Below are 18,488 nucleotides of genomic sequence, written 5' to 3' on the forward strand. Positions count from 1 at the left end.
ACGTGTTTCTTATGACGTAATCTCAAATGACCTTTCCCTAAAACTGACGGCTGCGGGATTGATTTCAGGTGTAAACCTGAATGTTCGTAAGGTTTTCGCTCTCACAATCATGTTTACACCTCGCACTTTCACTAAAAGCCCCTTTCATTTTCAGCGTATTTATTAACCCGGTTCGTTAATTGATCCGAAATGTCATTTTGAACATGATGCCGCTTTAATGTTGTACAATCTTGCTTTCATCTAACGGTAAACGTGTTAAACGATCTATTGCAGTGCCAAGATGACAAATAACATATGGTAGTCGTCACAGTGAAATCAAGGAGATAGGCTGCGACACGTACAGTCATTTTTAACTTGTCAATTATCATGAGGAATGCCAAATAGGGAATGCCAAATCTTCAATACAAGGATAGACTTTTTTGTGATCTTAAATAAAGTCATAAATTTTGGCAATAAGTTTTCTTTCTAAGGACATTTTATTGTCTATCAAAACAAGTGCATATTGCGTCATTGCGTAAAGTAGGAACATACCCTATACATCGTTCAAATTAGACAATCAATAAATACTGTTTACACTGAAATGAGGGACCAGTGTTTACCTTTCTAAAGGAAATTATAGTTGGCAGGCGTATTCCTTATTTGGCATTGTAATGTCAGCCTGACCTTGATTTACTTGACATCCTTTCTCTCTGATTTCGTCATGCTTGGTCTTGATTCATGATCTGAAGCGACAGCATTTAGTAGACACACTGAGTGCTTCCTAATGCATATATACGTAATCGCCATGACAGCATCCCACTGAAATGCACTATTCGCTATTTGTCGGCTACGCTGTTGGATAGGAAAGTGCCTTTTTTAATGAACCGTTTCGTATCTAGCCATTTTTGCACGCTACCTCTAATTTTCTTCATTGCAGAATTCCTAACGTCGTTCCATATGACAATTTTCTACCCACTTTCATATGTCTCTAAGGAATTTCAATACTGTCAAAATTAGATTGCTCGTCAGCTTCGGGTCTGTGTTGTATGAATAAAAATAGGGGCCCGATGGCATAATGCATTATGGCATACTTTACGATTATGTCAAATATATTTCATTTATTTTTGATGGGGTAGGATGTTTTTATCGTACAAGTAGGGGGTAGAGTTTTTGAAAATACTGTGAGACAAATGTGTAGTTCGTGACTGTGCATTGCCTTCAGGCGTTTGGATGTGTGTACACGTGTGTGAGCTTGGTCCCATGTTTGGAACAAGAAATACCATCATGTTCATGAATATCTTTCTTTTGTTATATGTGAATATTAGCTGAATGTGAAGAAATCTTTCTGTAATTCAATTTTTAATGTTGGTCTGTTTGTCAATGAATCTACCAGTAAGCTGGATGAGAATGTCTTAATAGTCCTCATGAAATCAGAATCGAGCGTTCTTTGAAATAAATGTATCTCCAGACGGGGGCCCACGGGTTCACTGTAATTTATCTCCCTTGTTGAAAGGACAGTCAGGAAGGGGTAGTTTGCCAGGATGACCTCTACATGCTGTAGAGAGAAGAACACTACTATAGCCAAGTTGTTTTATGTAAAACTCTCATGTGACCTTAAGATTGCATCAAATCGATACATTGAAATAGGGCTTCGAAGTACTTTTACATTAAGATTTAGATTTTCATTTGGATATTACATATCTGATCCCCGTTCCTGAGTGTTTAATCACGTGCAGCGTCTAGAGTCTGTCATTAAGAGGCATTGCATATTGTTCTGTCTTGGCAATCAGTTATGCTTGATCAGCTGAAAATGAGTTCTGCGAGAATGATTGGTAACAAAATAAGTATACGTTTGTGACCCATTGCTATAAATATGGAACAACCGAGACCATTAAGTAATCCCGAACAGAACGGGTCTTTTTTTTTTCTTGAAACATTGTCTTCCCGTGAATCCCTTTGTCTTAGTCACAATTAATGTTTACGTTATATTATCTGATTGTTTTGCTTGATAACTACGTCTACTCGGTTGACCTGTTTAGATGAAAAACAAAACTAATTATCAGCCATAGGTACTGAGCATGCTATCAATCACACTGTTGACACGAGGAACAAGTATTTCTATTTGGCAGGCATTTCGCATGGCCAAAAAAGTGACAATGTGTTGATGCCCCACTTCCTCTCCTTGACGGATAGATCGGTCTTTATTTTCCCAGCCGCCCTCATTAGGGATGCCACCCACGTCCGCCATGCTCAGTCGATATCGAACCAGGAATATGTGTCCACACCGTTAAGTCTTTCGCTAAATCCATTTTGCTGAGCGGTGTTTCCTTTTATGTAGAATACTGTCTCGCTTTATTTTACTCCAATAACAGGCAACCACACACACACGGGTTACCTTGTTATTGCAGCCATTATAATCATTTGAATGGATGGAACGAGACTCGTGCCCGTACAATTCCAATATGGCTGACAGTGTCCACCAGACTTCAATGTCAATATTTAGAGCATGAATAATGAATAAACGCAAATTTAACATTTTCTTTTTCCTTTTCAGAGAATCAGATTTTTGTACACTTTGTTGGATAATGTGAATAATGTCACAATGCATTGGAAATACATATATACGGAAACGTATGGTTCTTTGTGTATTAGACATGTATTATATTGATAGTGAATATTACATGGATGGCTATGCTGTCAATTAAGGTCGTACTAATTTTCAATGTTACACGGCCGTTCTTTAAAATCGGTGTTCGTTTACAGCATATAAAAATCATTTACCATGAGGAACATGCCTTACGTTTTATACTTGAATGGTTCTAAAATGTACACTCTTCAACAAGACATGTCAAATAGTTTAGATATGAGCTTCATTCACGACCAAAATGGCCACGGATATTTCAATATTTTAATATATCTTATTGAATGTCATCATTATTTTCCAGATATTCGCCATCGACAATTGCGTAGAGGACTGGAGAATAGCGATGTCACTCCAGAGAATAGGTCAGATAATAGTGGAGCTTGTAGTGTGCTCCATTCATCCAATCCCAGGGACGTACGATTTCATATGGACAACGGTGCACCATGATGGGGTGACGGTCACCTCCGAAAAGGTGCCCATCGACATACTGTTATCTCTCCCGATGTTTATAAGACTGTATCTCATATGTCGTGTAATGTTACTTCACAGTAAACTCTTCACGGATGCATCGTCTCGAAGTATTGGTGCCCTGAACAGGATCAGTTTTAACACGCGGTTTGTCCTGAAGGCGCTGATGACAATATGCCCCGGTGCCGTCTTACTGGTGTTCACTCTCTCCCTGTGGATTATTGCCAGTTGGACTTTGAGAGGATGCGAGAGGTAAGATTTCTAATCCCGTTTCTTGTACAACGTTTTTATTTTGTGCCATTGCTGTCATTTTTAGTAAAGATGTATTGCAAAAAAAACAAAAAAAACAAAACAAAACAAATTTGATAAATTTGCCAACTTCGTATATAAGATATGGACACACTGTGATACATTCAGAGAGATTGTTACGCAAAAGATGAGTTTTGGGTCAGCTATTTAATGCTTGTCACTATACTAAGCAATACATAGTAAACTTTTATAAAAAGGTCATTATATTTGAAAACAGATGCATTTCAAGTACTGTTTTATATATCTTTAATGCCAAAACAATATACGATTCTGCGTGTCGGCCTTCTAATTTGGCGAACCTTAGTATTAATCAGACCTTAAAATCTATACTATTTATAATGAAAATCAGGTGGCATGAAAATTTGATGAACTAAACAACCAGTATGATGGACATTATACTGGTGAGCGTATTCATCATGCATGTAGAACGGCATTATTCTAATAGTAATAAAGTCGTTGCACATGGCAGCAGAGTGAACGATAACATCTATCAGTAGATGATTTTAATATATCTGCACGGATTGCACTTGAATAATCCTACAACACAGCAAATCCCATCCCTTCGGTCATATGGCCGCCCTGCAGGAACATTTCATTGGGTCATTTCTGTTACTGTGGCTGAGGACGTATTACTTAATTAGCCAGCTATGATAAACACGGGCTGAAACACCTATCTAGCCCGTTAATGGTGGATAAGGTGCTGATATTTCATTTCACAGCTTTTACGAATTAACACGCCTATCAACACTCGCAATGTCAAACAGTGCAACAGCTGGAGTGGCTGTGTGTGCTTTTCTGCAGGCCTTCGTGGAACATTATAACGATCTTAAATGTGACGTTTGTGCTACTGAGCCCGTTAGGGAAATAGGACGCTTTTGCAGTAGACGAATCTGTATTGAGAGAATACAATCACGAACCTGACAAACGTGTTTCTATGGTAGAATTTAAAAAAAAAACATTCATCAAACTACCTAAAGTGTCAATAGGCCTACTACATGTTTTATATCTAGTGTATAATATTAAAATAGAAGAATAAAAAGCGATACAAAACCGTTTTACGAATTGCACACTAGACCACTTAATAATTGAAGCACCAAAAACATGCAAGCAACTCATATGGCCACACCGCTAACTAATGTTTCCTAATATTCCAACTGTTTTACCCCCGTGATTTTGGTATGTATTTTTTATCCTAGAAACTATGGAAGTTTTTGCAGAACTTCTGAAATTCATTAAGGCAGTGGTGTTCATCTTTCATGTGGCTGGTAATCAAATATTTGCTTTACAAATGTTATCCTTCTATTTGCAATTTTGTCGGCGCCGCATTTTTATGTGTTGATCACTTACGACCATGCAAGTCTCTTCATCAACTTTCTAGAGTTCAAATGTATATGATTCTTCCGCCACGTTTATTAAAAAGTCGCCATTTGGCTTGAAATACGCATCATGTTTATTCATATTGGCTTTATCCTTCAGTTGAACCTGTGTCAAAGTGTTATTTTCCTTCCGATCATATTTTCTATTGACGTCAAACCTCTTTTTTTTTGCCACACCTGCCCAGATCATGTAGGTTTCATATGTAAATACTTTTGATATATATATTTAAGTGATCATCATTTCTGGACTATTTAAACATTATTACAGTATACACGCTTACGAATACAATTTAATACAGATTAAGGCAGTCTTTCGCTTTAGCTCTTTTTGTAACCGATGTGCCAGTATGGCCACTCACTTTACCCAGTACATAAGTATCTCAGAACAAACATGTAACTCATTTGTTGATAACAGACTTTCAATTAAAGCCGGTTTGGTCTATATGCTAGCATTGGTATATACATGTACCACTGGTAATGGCACACCTACGCATCGAGTTACCTTACATGTTTCGTGCTATATTTAGCACCCTAAACGTAAGTTGGTAGACCTCTTACAGACGCATACAACTTGTGTTTAACCTAGAACACATTGGTTCAAATGGGCAATAAAGACTATACGTACACTACATACAATCTACTTTATGTCATTTTCCGTTTACGTAAACGGTGCAGTGTTAGGTCAGTTTGGTATGTTGTTTAGGGGGTATCTAATTTCGAAAGTAGCTTTAATTTTACAGTCTATTTTTCTCTCTATTTTTCTTTCATGTTATCTAACACTCTGATTTCGTCATTAGATTTCCAAACTGACAGCGAGGAAAAGAACTTTGTTTTTGCCACGTTATGAAGCAGCTGCTTGGTGCTTGAGAAATATGCTTTTCAGTATTGACTTAAGTAACAGTAGATCATATATTCCCTTGCTGCATTAGTCATAATAGAACATAGAAATCACCAAAAAGAGAGGACAAGGAAATAATCTATCAAAGAACATGAATATACTGACACCGCCAAGGAGAATTGGTTTTCATCCCTGTGGAGAACGAATTGCCGCCAACAACCTCCCTCAGAGTATTTTCAATTTTAGAAAAAGACGTACTTTTCTATGTGTTTTGTGGTCTCAGCTCATTTTAAGCGTTCATTTCTCAAAATATAAGGAATATCATTATGAGTATCGTAATGCTATATGTGTATAATTAAACAAATGTCCCCTTTATTTGGATTGCTTTGTTTAGACAAACAGAGCATACCAGCATAGAGCATAATTCTTGTAAATATGTCTTGAAATACAGTTCTGTGCCTGAAGCAAACAGATACGAAGTGCATGCTAAGCTAAATGCAGAGAGAGAGAGAGAGAGAGAGAGAGAGAGAGAGGGGATGCAATATACACATGGTTCAAATACATGTTCATGATTATTGCGCATCAATGTCTTAAAAGGTTATTACACTTCAGTGAAGCACCACTAGGATACATGCTTTGTTCAGTTATACAAGTGCCTAATATCCAACATACCATTGTCCATGGCACCCTTAGTTCAATGCCAATTGCTAATACCTAAGGCTTAAAACACATTTATTTCCTTTTAGATGTAACCTTCCATGTGTACCCAAGCATTTGATGACATAAACCATGCCATTTCCCGAAAGCATTGCACATTGATCCATGATTTGAGTTGAAAGCTTTTTGGGACAAACGGCTTTTACGGCCTTATCAGTTTGCTTGCGCAACACGCAGGACACGGTGCAGGTGGTATAATGTACATGTTAATACTGGTAAATCACTTATCAGCCCTTCAAACACGTCCTGGGTTTCAGGGACAGTTGAAAACTGTTTTTTTTTCACATCTTATTTATGCTTCCATTGCTGAATAGAAGAGGACCATCGTCAGTGTCATGAAACTCAAGCTTTTTTTCACACATGTACTTTCGCGCTGACATTGCTACATGCTTTAATAACGCCCACTCAGTCACTCCTAATGGAACAGCAATAGACACTGCAAGAATCGATTCATCTGTATTTTGTACATTACTTAAAGAAATTTTCTCACATGATTGACGGTCTTTTACACTCCTGTCCAATGAACAGGGATCCAAAATGGATTTTTGTCACCTTTGCCTAATCGAAAATAAGAATGGTATTTTCGTGTATTTTGCAGTACCAAGTTAACGAGCAAACGATTCGTATTTTTATATATAATTTATAAACTGCAAGGTACATAAGGGCCTATTTCATACTGTACTTTTACCTCAATTATGTACAGCCTACAGGATAAAGAATGATATTTTAGACATAATTAGGCATACTTTTCCATTAACAAAGCCATATGCTCCTTTTGCGGTTTGTTGCAACCTTTATTTTTTTAATTTGGACATTCAACAGTTCCAATATCCTCTTTTTTTTGACTACACTAATGATTGATAGAAATAACTGAAGATTTATGGCCCTCTTGTCAATGTAGTTGGAACAACATTAACCTGTATTTTAAATTGTCTACCTTTTGCTATTGCCAGACTATCTGTCACCCCAGCGCATTAAATGTGGTAGCGCAAAGGCTTTACAAGTAAGACCCCAATTTCAATTGCATGAATTTTGTATACATCTATCTTTAAGTGTCGGTGCTCTTGGCAACTTTATGGTGAAATTGGTATATAAGTAAATGCTCTGGAGAAATCAAACGCAAGTAGTAAATGTGGTATGGCGTATATGAGTGGAACGCTGTTGATATCCACTCATCAAATGTTTTCGAAAAGCCCATCATTAAATCAAACATTACACTTCATGAGGTGAATTGGAAACTCCCAAAATGACAAATACCATCGCATGTTGAGTAAACGGATGCTAAATGGCACACATATTGCAGTGTTGAATCTTTTTGAAAGGTGCGGACAAATTTTCTACTGAAAGCATTGGCTGACACAAGTAGGCTTTTTGTCGGACATTCGCCTTACGGCGTGTGCCTTGTTTTGATACGTCAAAGGACTGTGAACGCCTGTCATGGCGTAGGCCCACTTTTGGAATACATATTTGTTTTGCAAATGGAATCACTCAAGTCATACATCTCCTGGAGTTCTTTTCATATACTCAGTATGATATCAAAGAAACGTCGTCTCGCCATATTTACCCATGAAATGCGTAACCTTGCGTGCCTTTGACATTTACGTGCAAAATTGCACTTTTATTGACCCTTTAGTTCCTATACATATATCCGGTAGGAAATTCTTCCCTGCTCGCACGTGGTGATGGCACCGAAATTGCACCCAAAATCATACCTGCCTTGAGATAAAGCACACCTTGCCACCGTCCGGGTTTCCATGATAAAGCATCAAGGAAATAATACCAGACTTACCGGTATGTCTGCTTATTGGTAACATGGGTTGCTTTCAAATCATGGTATGACTATTCTAGACTTTTTTAATGCAGAAACGGATGGTCATTATTCTGTTTTGCATGAAAATCAGGGGCACAAACATGTTTATGTTTAATTTACTAGAATACATTTTTATTTGGACGGCAGGTGCGACTTATACATATATCTCGAAGTCATCGTTTATTTCAATGTTACAGATTTTACATCGTATTCTTTTTGTAAAACTCGGTGATTTCTATTCATTTTTTCATTATAATAGGTCCACTCAAAATTAAAGGTCTAGGACCCCCTATCCAATCAAACGATTTTGAAATACCAAGAGATAATTAATTCTATTTCATATCAAATGAGTCCTTGCGGTGTTGATCACCTCAATCTTGATAATAAATTTCCTGTGAACGTAATTCTCATTTACAAAATGGGCGATCTTGCGACGCAATTCACCTTGTAATACCATTAGGGAAAGAAACAACTAATCACGTAGTTAATCAACGCGGTAAACAGAGTGGAGAATATCTAATGCATTTTCATAACATCTGGCATCTCTAAAAACACTAGTAGATATGTGCACAAAGCAAATATATCTTGGTAAATACTGGTCCAATGCAAACAACAACGTCGTCGACACTGTTTATAGAAATTAACAGAATTTCTTTGCCGCGTATAGTTAACAAAAAATAGAACACACTTTTTTTAGCCTAGCCAGACGCCCTTTAATACGCTTCTTAAACGAATTGAGCTGAGTATGAATTATGACATGGACGGTAGAGGAATTGCTAAGACCCACTTGATTGTTGGTAGGAAAACCAGATAAGGTCATTGAAATGAAGAAAAAAAGGAAGGTTTTACATTCGAGATTAAGAAGTCATAGAGACGCGCTGCGGGATTTATAGTTGTTAGATTCCATCTCATAATTTTAACATTATATCGGGTATTAATTGGGTTTGTAATTAATCAGTTTACATAACTTATCAGTCACCAAGGGGATTGATCATTCAGCGGAGCGGCATGAAATTGATATTAGAACCTCTTTTGGGACGTTGAGATGAATGCGGCGTGATGTGCAATCTAACCGGTCCATCCTTGCAAAAGATACTTCCTAAGTTGCAGGTTTTTACATCATTATGCGGTCAATAGCCTATTTTTGTAATCAGAAAAAAACTAATTTTCTCTGCAAATATAACATCAATTCTTGGCACCAAGCTCCTAGTGTACTTATATGATTATGAAATGCTAAAGGCGGCCGTTCTTTGAGCAATGTAACATTGTGTCAATAACCATTTATTGGATGTGGTATTTGTATGAGAGTGTATCGATCTTATATTACTTATATACAAATTTGGTTTTCTTTCTCAAAACATAACCAGATTTGAACCAGTTTACTTTTGGGACCTCGGGATAGCTGGCATAATGAGGACAATCCATCTAAAAAGAATGATCAAGAAAACGAGATGCACAGTTCATTCACATCTAGAAACGGTACTTTTATGTAAACTGTCTCGTGTTTGTTTTATATTTTTCTCTTGACACACACGAGAGGACACTTATAACCTAAGATCATGTTCCTGCTCCATTTCAAGGCTGTGTGGACATGGCGCCCGCGTGTCCAAATGTATATCTTTGACGTCACGGCTAACAAGAAAGAGTGTCACATAGCATCAGCATTTATTAGCTAGATAAACCTTGTCATCTATATCACTGTCTCAATTAAAAACCTACGTCGTTTGGTTTAATTCCGCCAAACAAGCTGCGACAAGTTATAACGAACTTTATAAACCGCGAACATGTCGATTCATATTGTCTGCGAGACCGACTAGATATGAACATTTAATCATTTTATTTTGAATATGAGGTTCCTCATGGTTTGCTTGGACTTAATGTTTCTATACCTCTGCTTATGATCCCATTACTGTCATGTACTGTGTTTATTTCTGCACCCCGTTCCCACCCCTCCTCCAAAGTCGATAAGTTGAATGTGATCAAGAAGTTATAATGAGATATTCTTCTTGATGTGATTTACTGATGCTTGGTGATATCGGGGAATTTTTTAGTATTATTTGTGCTTGTCGAATTATTGCTTACTTTTGACAAGGAAAGGGGTATCAAATATAACGCGCTTTGAAAGCTCAAGTTTCAGGACTATTTTAGTATATAACAGATAACTAAGCACTAGGATCCAAGATTCATTAACGCTCACCCGCAGTGTGTGAAGGGGTTTTAATCTCTGTCACATTAACTGTCGTGATGGCATCAAATTGGACTATTGTGAATGCCAAAGTGTAATCTTAGCTTAATAAGGATCAGGTGTGAAGAAATAACGTCCCCCGTGCCTGTAATTGTGTTTTTGTAATTTTCACAATTTATCTGTCCATCAACACCTGCTTCCTACAATTACATCTAAAGCCTGTTCTTCGTCTTAAATAATCAGTGTTTGGTAGACTAACTCGCGATCGACAGTATGTACTGATTGTAATACAGTAGTGATGATATATATATATTTATTGCAATTTATTGCAACTCGTGTCACTTGGTTTGTACAATGTAATGCATATTTTGAGTTCAGATAATTGCTATCTAGCAAAACACGCATGTCTTATGACATAACGTTTTTACATGTAATTCATACACGAGCATTTGGTAATATATAATGAAATTCAGAAGACTGAAATGATTGCAGTCTTTGAGTGCCCCTTGGTATTGCTGGAGAATCTCCAAATACCCGACTCTCTTGATAAAAAGAGGTAAATTGTCAACCTCCCGCCCCTAAATTTCTGAGTTACTATGATTTTTTCATGCATGACTCGTTCATCACGAGATGCGGTCATTATGTCGGTCACATATTGTAGCAAAGAATAGATCGCCCCGGAGTTACATTGAACCCCACTCTTTGATGATCGTTGTGCCTTAATTAACGTCAGATGAAACGATTACAAAAATGCGACCTTTAAATAGATTGCAAATACTTGACAGCTAGTTATAATCTGTCTTCAAAGGTAACTAGTAGTTACCATTGATTTCTTCTTTTTAAGGCACTTATTCTACATATTTTTCCATCAGGAACGCTGAAAGCTGTGCGACAAAGTGCTGCTTCGCAAGCACTTCGGCTCTGATTTATGCATGCATTGTCTACATCACTTTCCATTTTTAACAGCGGTCTGTTTTCCAATATGCATTCAATATCTTTGCAAACATCATATCTCCCATAATAAAGCGCTGGTCTGACCGGACCAAACACAAATTGACTTATTATTATTAACATGGCTAGGTATACGCGTTCATCCAATTGTTCTATTCAAACTTATTGTTCGCTCCCGTCTTTCAAACAGTGTTTTATCTTTGATATTTCTCCTCTTGTCGGAAAATCGGCCCAGCCATATGTTTGACCCTACGGATAACATTTAACGATGTCCTGTCCTCGGGTTTCTATGCCTTTTAATTTCCTTTAAGTGTGTATTACTGGGAGGAGGAATTATTTTATCGTATTACAGGCAGCAGGCTCTGATGGTGCAGTCATCTGATTATAGACGTGTTAAAACATGCTGTATCACATCTTGGCTAATAAAGCAGGATTTCTAATAACACTCTCTCTTTTATTTGCAGTCAGATTCCACCTCGCTGTAAAATAATTTTTGCAAATAAAGAAGTGTGCAAAGGACTTAAATTTTTACTTACAGTTACCATGACGACCAACATAAGAACCTCTTGAACTCTATGTGGATGATTGCAATCACATTTCTCTCCATTGGGTATGGTGATCTCGTACCTAACACGTACTGTGGACGGGCCATCGCAGTATTTACAGGGATTATGGTAAGCTAAAAATAGGTGAAATCCTCCATAAATGTATACTTTAAAACGGTTGGAGTTTGTTAAAATGATGATAATCTTACGCCTTTAACCACTATTTAGAATGTCCTAGGATTTGTTTGATTTAACTATGATTCACAGTCGAAGTCCTTTAAAAATTCTCTCAATCTTCAATATTGATACTTAGTTGAAAGATAACATGGCCAACATAATTCATACAGTCTTTCCATTTTAAACCGATGTCGCAGGTGGTTGGAGATCGTCACAGCACATTGGCAACGTTCTGTGGCATCTAAAATGGTGATGGTACTTTAAAAGTGCTTAACTGGGATGCATAATTTGGAAAAGATTCTTAATGTCTTAGTCATATGTCGATTTGTGTTCATGATTGCCCAATTTATATGTCTGTCTCATCTATCTTGATTATCATTTTCAAACTGCGATCCATCGTTATGACTGATCGTATACGAATTTCTTACATTTTATCTTTGTAACACATCATATGCTGTTATTTAATTCAGCTTTGATTCCTATTATTTCGACATGATTTTAGCTTGATAATAATTCCAATCCAAATGAGCCACATGCCTGAATGGCTATGAGATTACGTAGGGTTTCTATCATGTGTATTTCTGACAATTCCTTCCAGGGGTCAGGGTGCACTGCTCTCGTAGTAGCGGTCATAGCCAGGAAGCTTGAGCTCACGAGAGCAGAGAAACACGTCCACAACTTCATGATGGACTCTCAGCTCACAAAGAGGGTAAGCGGTTGAAAAAGGGAATTTAATGGCTCACCCGTCTCGCAATGTCATTATTCAGAGCATCATTTATAGTTAATCTGTCTTGATGCTAAGGATGCGTACGGTATGCAGCGTGTTTTTAGCATAAACGCAGTAAGATAACTGAAACAGTGACAAAAAGAGCAATACCGCTTATAATTTGAATTGATCTTGGATTGGAAATACATGTATCTTATCGTACCATTATTAATGCTATCATATTTTCACATTGAATTCCAGATGAAAAATTCGGCAGCAAACGTTCTTAGAGAAACGTGGTTAATCTATAAATATACAAAGTTAGTGAAAAGGGTAAACACCAGTAAAGTACGGACACACCAACGAAAATTCCTTCAGGCAATTCACAGGTGAGAATAAAAACAATATAACGCGCGAAAAAATGTAACGTTGCCAAAATAACCAAAAACAGGCCACATAAGAGAATGTATTGGTGAAAGAAAAAGAAATTATTCATCGCGTTCAAAACACGACACTTGAAGTCATTTCACAGTAGAATGTTCACAGCTCAGAAATCAACAGCATTATACACGCAAAATATGTACTAATAAACATGCCCAAAAGTAATTTATAATTATTATTATTATAAAGGAAAACAGATTATTATAAATGATTAAGAACAATTCACAGTTAGGAAATGAACCAAACACGTAACACGCGCTGTAGGTTACGTGGCACATTATTCGTTGTAAAACAGGCAGATTTGTCAGTAAGTCCAAAATGTTCCCTTCCTTGATGTTTATCTGTCAAAACCCAAACCACAGTACCAGAACGTGTATATTTGATAGTTGCTGAGTCCTGTAAAGTCTGGCATTTAGGTATGGCTAATTAAGCAGCCTAACTACAAATTATCAGCTTAATAGCACCTGATCTTCTCCCACATGGCTTTGATCGTTGCCAATAGTACTAGTGCGGAAAAAAAGGTATTGTTTGCTTCATGGATTTTGAAACCGATGGTGTTAAGGACGACTGCAATATGTCAAATGTGACGTTTATTATATATTTGTAAACATGGGTGTCGATATTGAATATGATATCAAATTTAATATGATAACAGTTGTATTACTTCTATATATGCTTTGTTTTCAGTTTGCGAAAAGTGAAAGTATATCAAAGAAAGCTCACCGACCAAGCCAACACACTAGTAGACTTAGCAAAGGTAGGTAATTGCATTGATGTCGGCGGTGTGCTGCTTGCGTATGTTCTGTTGTAACAAACATATTTCATCACAACAAGATACCCTCATTAGACTTCCCCAATTTAGGCGAGTACCAGGTAAGCTTTCTTCCCATCAAGCATTTAAGCGTTCCTATGTTGTTGCCGAATTTTAATGTCGTTTGTGTACGCAATGTGACATCTATCTTGCTTCTTCTACATCTAATATGAGAATCGCCCTTAATTATTCATCATACCTGTGATATTTTCATTACTGATAGCAAGGATGTTATATCTACGCAGTGGTATTTTATTGCTTTTCTAAAGCACAAATGTTCTTACGTCTATGCCTTATTTACACTTGCGAAGTTAGCGCTGTTTTCGCCCTATGATTAATATAACAGCACATAGGTTTAGAGCCATTATTGCAAAATGTGTGAATACTGTGATTTGGCATTTCCTGATTGTTTTGTCAAGGCAAATTGCGCTATTCCTATTGAGCGAAATGTAGGGGGCCAACAGATAAGATTTGATGAAACTGTCTGTAAAGCCACAGATTCCAATAATGTAGCTACCGCCTGGAAAGTGCTTTTTGATGACCATCCAAATTTATGCAGTGAAATAAATGTGAGAGATTGAAACAAGCTGCCAGAGAGACTATCTTTAAAAACAGCTTTCCAAATCGACTCAAAGAGACCCTCGGTCTATACATGTACGTCTTTTAATGAAGGGAACTTTTCATCGTACCAGACAATCACGTTGACTTTTCATCTGTGCACGCATTGCTAAAATATGTGTATCTTCCCTGAGAATAGAACGACCCCAATTTCAGTCCTTCACGAAATCCCTTGACATCATACACGCACACAAACCCAGAGTCACTACTTCTTAATCTTATGCTCCTAACACTGTCGTCTCCTCGACGTGTTTGTCACACTAATGGACTGTTGCCTTTTGTAGCGTATGTTTCAGAATGGTTTGGAGGCTTGTCCCAGCGTGTATATCTCCGTGCCGCATATCGTCTATCAACAGGTTTGAGTCTATACCCGTCTCTCAGAATGTTTAGGTGTGGTTTACATGCATTCAAACTTCTACTACTCTCCCTTATTTAAAATGTATGGTGTTGATTTTATTCCTGAGCATAGATCCCGCCTTATATTTGAACCCATCCCCGCCCCTTTAACGAGTAAACTACTCCATTTAATAATGCCGATATCGATGGTGCAGGGACGTTGTCATAACGACAGAAATTGGCTAAGAAGATGAGACGCACCATGAAGCGATTTGTCCGGGAGAGTAGTAGTTTACTAATACGATTTTAGTGTTTGGTTGGATATGGGGCACGTTGGCACGTTGGATGGTATGTTACATTATATTATGAATATTAAATGTGATGGGAAAGGCGCTGTTTAATTTGGGTTCTTTGACTTGAATACTTTTAGCCGGTTGCTGCTGTGTTAGATGTTAGGTTATAGGTGCTCTGGACTAATGCGCATGTGAAATGGAATTCCTAGTTTTCATCTCAAACTTAATTCCCATCTTAACTATAGCCATAAGTGTAGCATGTTCTGTTCTACCTTGCGTGTGTGAATGTAAATTGTTTGCCTGAGTTGTTTCCGCAAGCTACTCTTCCCGATGGCTTGCTGGATATCAAATAGCATTCCTATTTATTCTTAGTCCTCCGAACGGATTCATTATTGGTTGCTTTTTAAGTGGCTTTGGTGCATACCTAGCAGGGTTCATCCAATATCGATTCATTCTGACTGGAAGTTTTTACTTTTTTTTCTTTTTGCAATATATAAACCGATGCTGTTAGTGTTCCCTTTACCTTACTAATACCAAGTGTGCAAATCTATTGTTGGTTAACTCCACCTGCCGATTTGAAGTTTATTTTGAAGATATGAATGTGCACCAAGCATTCCCCAATACCTTTAGTGTTCTTGAAATAATAACCCAGCTAATAAACCAACCGTCTTGAAAGCACGTAGGCACCGTAGGTTCTTCTTTCTTAGGATGAGGTTAACGCTGACTGTGCTCCAACTAATACCTGCATTTATTTAGCAAATGGAGTGTGCGAATATCCCTACTTATCCTCACTAACGCTGCAGTTCTCTTTTCCCTGCGTCTTTCCTTACTCCAATTGGTATTATTGCTTTTAAGTCACATACAGTTAAGTTCACGGTCTGCATTGCCCATAAACTATTCAGTTAGTACACTGTCTTTAGAAAACCAACCTGGTGATTTATTTTATTAGTCTGAAAGCATATTTTGCTGAACAAGGTCGTATCCACCCAGGTGTGAATTTTACCCTAAGTATATCCATACGAATCCAATGTTGTGGGTTCTTGGTTTTTGAGGAACCCTTTTTTCATGCAAGAACTGGGTAATTGAATTGCTACCATACACTAAAATAATGCCATTTTTTCAGACGCAGACCAACATGTTTGAAATGGTTACCGATATGCATCTTAAGCAGGCGACTGTCGAATCTAGAGTGGACGAAATTGAAGAAAAGTTAACCTCTCTTCAGGTAGGGGAAAAAGTCGGTTTGATAATTTCATTAGTTGTAATTCGACGTGAACAAAGTCCAGGGTTGTAGCAGCACCAATAGGATTTAATTCAGAATTATATTTCATTAAACCTACGCAGTGCATCTTGTTACCGTCATCGTAGACGTTATATCGCATCCCAAATGAACGCCTTAACGGATAAAAAATCATACAATTGTAACACGAGTCTGTGAAGACATCCAAATCAAATGAATGGTGTTTAAAAGAAACGACTGTGTTGAAACAAGGCAATTCCAAGTAAACACATTCCATTTATATATTTCTTCTCTGATCTCAGTTACAGTTGGAGGCTCTGCCAGGTGCGGTAGCGGAACACATCGCAGCAATTCAGGAACAGAAACAGCAAGCACAATCTCCTCTCTCATCTACCGCATCCAAGCCACATCCAAATCGACCGCGTGCTGCCAGTTTGAATAGCCAGCGGCCAATGTCCCCCTTACCGCCATTAAACGCCGTCGGTCATCGGCGGCCATCGCGAACTTCAAAATCAGACAACATTTCTTCAAATGCATGACATGTTTGCGGTTACATTCCTGGGGACAGGCTCCGGTCGCCCATATACCCGGGCGCTGCGATTAAAGCTATGCGTCTGAAATGATTGAAATGTGTGACGTGTTGAAATGCAGGCACGAGTGAGGGTTATATTACTCCCCAAAGCACCGAGCTCAGTAACCTCCTTCATAAAAAAAGGAGAGCAGATTTCTGGAATTATCTTCATTGCAGCACATCGCCGGAATAGGCCTGTGAGAGAAGGCTTAAGATGCGACATAGGGGACCCCCCAGTCTCGCAAATGTGATCTGCTATACTGTGATACAAAGAACGCAGCAGCAGCCGCAGCAGCTTATGGTCACAAAATAGCCCTTTTTACAAGGACAAAAAATTATTCATATGCTTAACGAACAGAGGCATTGCGGACATGAAAAGTACACGAAATAATTATGCCCATTCAAAAAACACAAAATTTCGTTTTTGTACCATAATAAGCGTAAAGAGTCAACACCTCCATGTCTTGTCTTAAAACACGTCGGATATCATTAGACCTTTAAGAAGCACACTGTGATGAGATTGACTCGTAATTTTCACGTCTTAATATATAGATATCTACACATTATATGTATATTCACAAACGTGTCCGAAAGTCATTTAGGAATGTTTCCAGAGACTCGTGGAACTTCTTTGTACGCGCAGCTTACTTGTTTATAAAGAGCGCTTAGCACTTGGATGGACGCAAATTGCGTTCATGAAATATATATATTGTAAGTGCCAAGAATGTCTGTGTGCGTTAATAAGATATATAAATAACATGCCCACACCCAAATGCATGAAGAGACTGCCATTAATGCAGCAACATTTAGCTTGAAGTCATGATTATCTTTGTTGAGAAATTCTCCTCGTTTTTGTCCTTCCTTAGAACATTCCAAGACAACCCATCTCAAGAGCTGTGCTAACAATATATTGGTTGGTATTTCTCTCTTTTTTTCTAAAGGACTTACATTATTGTCATTTTCTTTGGTTGCAAGAGGTTAGATATGGGCCTACTGTACCTATATACAGGTCTGTAATGATTTTGATATTCTGTTCCAGTCACTGTTTATGTATTTTCACTAGTCCACTCGATGAATATAAACTTTTTATTGGTATTCTACTGACCAAATTTTGTTATAGTGTTTATTATTTTGCTTGGTGATACTGCACTCATTTTACTTCTGTTGTAAGTTTTAAAATTATTCACGGAATGCTCGATTTTATTTGATATTTCCGCTACATTTTCTGTTTAACACATGTATTTGTGCTTTTTTTTTTTTTTTTTTTTTTTTTTTTTTTTTTTTTTTTTTTTGAAAGGAAAAAAAGATAAACATGTATGTCATTATTCAGAATCCGTCTCCTGACCTCTTTGGATGACGTTCACATAATACACTTCACTGTTTCTTCGCGGGTATTTGTTTTATGCACACTCTTTTCATCGTACGCTAAAACAATCTATTCTGATTTTCAATAGAAACAGATAAGAACAGTAT

General features: G+C 37.5%; 1 protein-coding gene across 4 annotated transcripts in view; it reads left to right on the top strand.

The window, feature by feature from the left end:
- LOC106158085 (small conductance calcium-activated potassium channel protein 2) overlaps positions 1-18,278 on the top strand; it is a 53,510-nt gene extending 35,232 nt beyond the window's left edge. For 3 of the 4 annotated variants that reach the window (XM_086999778.1, XM_086999774.1, XM_086999775.1), the window contains 8 exons: positions 2,925-3,343; positions 11,816-11,951; positions 12,598-12,708; positions 12,967-13,094; positions 13,834-13,903; positions 14,860-14,931; positions 16,328-16,429; positions 16,747-18,278. In XM_086999778.1, the coding sequence (XP_086855904.1) occupies positions 2,925-3,343; positions 11,816-11,951; positions 12,598-12,708; positions 12,967-13,094; positions 13,834-13,903; positions 14,860-14,931; positions 16,328-16,429; positions 16,747-16,983 (1,275 nt within the window). In that variant the 3' untranslated portion in view covers positions 16,984-18,278. The remainder of the gene's footprint in view (positions 1-2,924; positions 3,344-11,815; positions 11,952-12,597; positions 12,709-12,966; positions 13,095-13,833; positions 13,904-14,859; positions 14,932-16,327; positions 16,430-16,746) is intronic. The other variant, XM_086999776.1, reaches the window with a different exon arrangement.
- Positions 18,279-18,488: the final 210 nt, after the last annotated feature.

The sequence above is a fragment of the Lingula anatina genome, chromosome 1 (genome assembly GCF_051362555.1).
Source record: "Lingula anatina isolate TDL-2025a chromosome 1, LinAna3.0, whole genome shotgun sequence".
Lineage (NCBI taxonomy): Eukaryota > Metazoa > Brachiopoda > Lingulata > Lingulida > Lingulidae > Lingula > Lingula anatina.